This window comes from Plectropomus leopardus, chromosome 13 (assembly GCF_008729295.1).
Source record: "Plectropomus leopardus isolate mb chromosome 13, YSFRI_Pleo_2.0, whole genome shotgun sequence".
NCBI lineage: Eukaryota > Metazoa > Chordata > Actinopteri > Perciformes > Serranidae > Plectropomus > Plectropomus leopardus.
This window is the reverse complement of record NC_056475.1, coordinates 2,716,780-2,721,294: the sequence shown is the minus strand read 5'-3', so window position 1 is coordinate 2,721,294 and position 4,515 is coordinate 2,716,780. Positions and strand designations below refer to the sequence as shown.

General features: G+C 39.2%; 2 protein-coding genes across 2 annotated transcripts in view; both read right to left on the bottom strand.

Moving 5' to 3' along the window:
* The window catches only part of gng3 (guanine nucleotide binding protein (G protein), gamma 3), a 15,496-nt gene that overhangs the window by 4,952 nt on the left and 6,029 nt on the right, over nt 1-4,515 (bottom strand). The window lies entirely within an intron of this gene.
* Nucleotides 7-4,509, bottom strand: LOC121952617 (peroxiredoxin-5, mitochondrial-like). Its single transcript, XM_042499397.1, has 6 exons — nt 4,350-4,509; nt 2,862-2,996; nt 2,642-2,773; nt 1,409-1,447; nt 1,259-1,323; nt 7-414 (listed from the first exon to the last, which is right to left on the bottom strand). The coding sequence occupies exons 1-6, from the start codon at nt 4,443-4,445 to the stop codon at nt 309-311; spliced, it is 573 nt and encodes a 190-aa protein (XP_042355331.1). The 5' UTR covers nt 4,446-4,509; the 3' UTR covers nt 7-308.

The following is a 4,515-nucleotide window of genomic DNA, read 5'->3' as shown; positions in this document are numbered from 1 at the left end:
CCTGCTACTAAATAACCCGCACTATGAGCAATACAGGAAATAAGCGATCATCGCTTTCAGGTTGACTTTTATTTACTCACAAGTGTCAGTATACGGAGAAGGATGCTCGTTTCTTTGGACTGCCATGAATGCCATAGTTGTGCGCGTTAATAACCTTTCAGCTCTGTTTTTGACATTAGCATCCGCGTGACTTTTGCATCCGTGTTTGGGAGAAGGAGGAAGCTAAAACTGGTGGGACTGGGATTTCTTAGTGCAACATTAACGGGAGCTCAGTGCTTGCAGTTTGGTTTAATATGCCTTAAAATAGCCTACAGCTCAGACAGGATGTTGGAGGCCAGGCTGCAGGTCAGCCCGGTGCCATCAGGCTCCACGTTGAGCTTCTTCACAACTCCGTCTTCCACCAACATCGCATATCTGAAACACAGGTAAACAATGAGTTACAGCTCCGGACTTTAAGCACAAATTTGAGGCACTTGTGCTTTACGTGAGTACTTTCTTTTCATGACATTTTATACTATTACTCCACAACATTTCAGAGAGAAATATTGTACTTTTTATTTTACAACACTTATCTGACAGCTTTATTTACTAATTACACTTAAAAAAAGAACATATTAAAAGTTGAGTAAAAAAATAAATGCATAAATATATATATGGTGTTTTGGTATAAAGTAAGCAACCAAACAAGTACAGTGGAAACTAGTACTTGTTTATTCAATTAGTCGATTGCAAAGAATGAATTGGCAACTATTTTGATAAACATTTAAGTCACTTTCTATTCATTTCTTTAATATTTGTTTGCCTTGGGTACTTTCACTTTTAATAATTCAAGTACATTTTCCCAGGTATACTTCTTTTACTAAAATAATATTATGGTTGCAGGATTTTTACTTGTTAAAGAGTATTTTCACAGTGTGGTATTAGTACTTTTACTTAAGTATCCAAACTGAATACTTCTCCACTACTGGTATTTACCATGAACATTACTTTGTTTGTTCCATATTTTGAATTTTTGAAGGCTTTATATGCACATTTTTTAATGCGTACACTCAAATGAAAAGGTAATGAATGGACTTGCACTTGTACAGCACCTCTGTAGCATTTGGCAGTAATTTGGGGGTTTACAGTTAACAGGCTAACAGTTAATACTAATATGGGGTTATTTCTGACACAGCTGAAGTTTACAAAGGCTCCACTTGATGAAAAAAAGTGTTCAATCTTTTATTGCAAAATTGAAATAGGCAAAAAAGATCTTTACCTCTTGGACCGCTTGTTCCCAAGTACCTGCACAATCTGATCACTGTCAAGCAGCAGGTCAACTTGCTAACGAGGCAGACAGGAAAAGACTGATTAGTACATAAAGTTACACTTAAAATAGAACATAAATATACCAGATGTTAAGCTGTACCTTCGTAAAAGCTCCGGTTGGATCAGCCAGCATTCGAACCTGAAGAAAAATGCAGCAGCATTCTTAATATGAAATGCACATGTAAAATGCACAATGATATTTGCTATAGGATTGACGGATAAAGATGGCATTGCATGTAGATGCAGCAGCCACTAGCTCCTCAAATCCTTGTTACTTTTTTGCACTATTTTTCTGTTTTTTTTCCGACTCCATGGCCCCTTCTCTCTTAGCACTGCTTTTCTATGACAGAGAAGCACTTAGCAGGACTAAATGCAGCAGACCGCGAGAGGATCTTCACGGATGGCATATGCCGAGAGGCCAGTCAGACCAGAGAGAAGGAATGAAACCGAAAAGTGCTGGACGAAGACAGGAAGGAGAGCCTGCATTAAGGCAAGGCTGCCCGACTTGGACCGAGAGCTGCTCCTCTAACAAGCCTTCTTCTGGCTTATGTCCGCTTGCAGGAGAATAAAGTGGATTAAATGTGATTGAGGCCCATTCAGCGGTGGGAAATCAGAGACTGCTCTATGCACATCTTCACAGAGACATGGTTAACCCCTAATATTCTGGAACAAGCTGTTGCACTGGATGAGCTGACCTTGTTCAGAGCTGAAAGGACACAAGACTCTGATGCAAATTTTAAAAAATGCACTGTAGGAATTGTACGATGCCATCAGCAGCAACATAACCATGCCACTGGATGGAATTTTTATACTAGCTGCTGATTTTAATCACCTTATCCTTCAACTCCAAAGACGCAGCAGGATCGAGGACACATTGTAATTTCATTTTTTAAAATTTTCACAAATAAATCTACCATCTACCTCCTAAAAATAAACCTGCTGATGTTTTGAACATCCATCGTCATGCTTCTTGGAATGTTATCTCCAGAAAAGAAGTCGCATATCATCCCTCAATGGAAACGCAGTTATCTCGCAATTGTGTTTTATGAACATTTCTGAAATATCGCCCAAGTTTTGCACAAATCTGTAATGGAAACTCGCCTTGAGATGATGATACTCCTGCTTGTTTCTCTTAACTGGCACCAACTACCATCTACTGTAGGTAAGACTCTGGCTATGCACCTCAACAAAAAAATACAAACTCTCACTTAAATATACTGTTTGTTTGATTAATATTATTATAATCTCTGAATGATGATGGTGATATATTTTCAGCTTTTATTTCCCTGTCTAACTTGGTGCAGGTTGTCACAGAAACTGCTTTAGCCCATACCTTGCCATCTGCTCCTTGAGCCTTTCCCCAGGCAGCCATGACAAATGCGTCATTAACAGAAATGCAAGCGACCTCCTGTATACCTTTACTCTTCAAATCCTGAGCCTGCTGCACAAATCCCGGGAGGTGAGTCTGAAAGTAACAGGATAAATACAACGTCAGCGGATGAAATGATGATTGTGCACAAGACACGAAACAGAGAGGACGGTGTGTACTCAACATTGGAGCAGCCGGGTGTGAAAGCTCCGGGTACAGCAAAGAGGACCCCCTTCTTCCCCTTGAAGAGCTGATCCATGGACACCTTGTTTCCTGGCTCCCCCTCCTGGACCTCCACTGAGGGGAGATTTTCACCAACCTGTTCGTGTTTATTTAAAAAATGCTTCAGTTATTTAAGACAAGCATTTGCTTTTATTAGATAGAAGAAGAGGGAAAATTGTCTGGTAAACTTTGTTAATGATACATGTGATTTCTTTCAAAAACATTGCAATAAAAAACTAGATTTAGAAATGATTTATTAAAAGTTTTGTATTTGCAATATCAATAATTTCTGTGATCAAGACAATTCCCCATCTGGCATCTGTCTAGATACTGTGCTGTATCAAGTTTTTTTAAGGTTAGCAAATGTTTGACTACTACTCACATATCTATGTATCGCTATTAAATATGAAGCAAGGAAAACCTACGTTGTGGGAGAAGAAATGTAATTTAAAAGAATCCTCACATTATTAGCTACTGTAGAGTTAGTGCAAGTTGCAAACACCAGTTTAACAATTATTTGCTTTGCACACCTATTTGCTGATCTGTGATCTCTTTTTTTTATATTATTTTATTTAAATTTGTAATTTTATTTTTGGTAACATCAATTTTTAGGCCATTTCTTGTTAAGTTGCTCGTCAGCCTCTTACCATGCTTTTGAAAGAAATCAAGCCAATTTGCTCGCGTTTAAAATGCTTAATATGTCTACACTAACACTAACACTAAAGCACATACCTTTGAAGGGGAAACCTTTCTGGAAATAAACTTTATTGTCATTATCCTGATTTTTTTAGGTGGTGGCCACTAAAGGGCGACAAATCACCACAAACACATACTTGTGTTTCATTAAAATGGCCGAATGCCTTCACTAAAATTAAAACTGACACTAGTAAGTGGCACACTTTTAATAAACATCTAAAACGGGCGCTAATAAACGCAAATGGCACTTAAATAAATACGCGTCCCTTAAAACATTGTCCGTGTGCAGTTTAGAGTAGTTTTTAAGTTCAGGCTTTCAGATAATTTGCAGGATTAATAATACAGATATTTACTGACGCTTTGTTAAACAAGAAATCAAAACAGGGAAGTTGAATGTTTGCCAGCGCGCGTGCCTTTCAAACACAAATATATTTTGGGTTTCCGGGTGGCTATTTATGGCAGTGTGGCGTTAATCATTTACATTTTGCATTATGCCCCATTCATATCCCCAGCAGGTGTTGAGGAAGGAAAAGTACCGAGAGGACGAGGACAAATAAACAAATTAAATGTTTACTAAAAGCTTAAAACTGTCATGGCGTCGTGTTTCAGACGGACACTAGCATGCTGAGCTACACACAAAAAGGAGACGCGTGTTGTCGCTTATTTAAAGTTAATTTTGAGATAAACAACACGTTGTTTTTGAGCCACGCAGCACACACAGCTAACGTCAGCTAAACAGCATGCAAATCTTTACCTTAATGGGCATTTTGACCGTAGAGGAAGCGTGCAGCAGCCTCACGCGCTGGATGGCACGGGTGCGTTTGATGACGGACGCGGTGATGGAGAGCATTGCGGCTAAATGTCGGAGCTAAGCGGAGCTAACGCGGAGTGACGTCCCGCTGCGGAGTCCTGTGCGGAGC

Coding starts and splice junctions, on each gene's coding strand:
- LOC121952617 (XM_042499397.1), bottom strand. CDS start 4,445: ATGCTCTCCATCACCGCGTCCGTCATCAAACGCACCCGTGCCATCCAG. Junction 2,774..2,861: donor TCACACCCGGCTGCTCCAAT/GTTGAGTACACA, acceptor TGTTACTTTCAG/ACTCACCTCCCGGGATTTGT. Junction 1,324..1,408: donor CAACCGGAGCTTTTACGAAG/GTACAGCTTAAC, acceptor CTGCCTCGTTAG/CAAGTTGACCTGCTGCTTGA.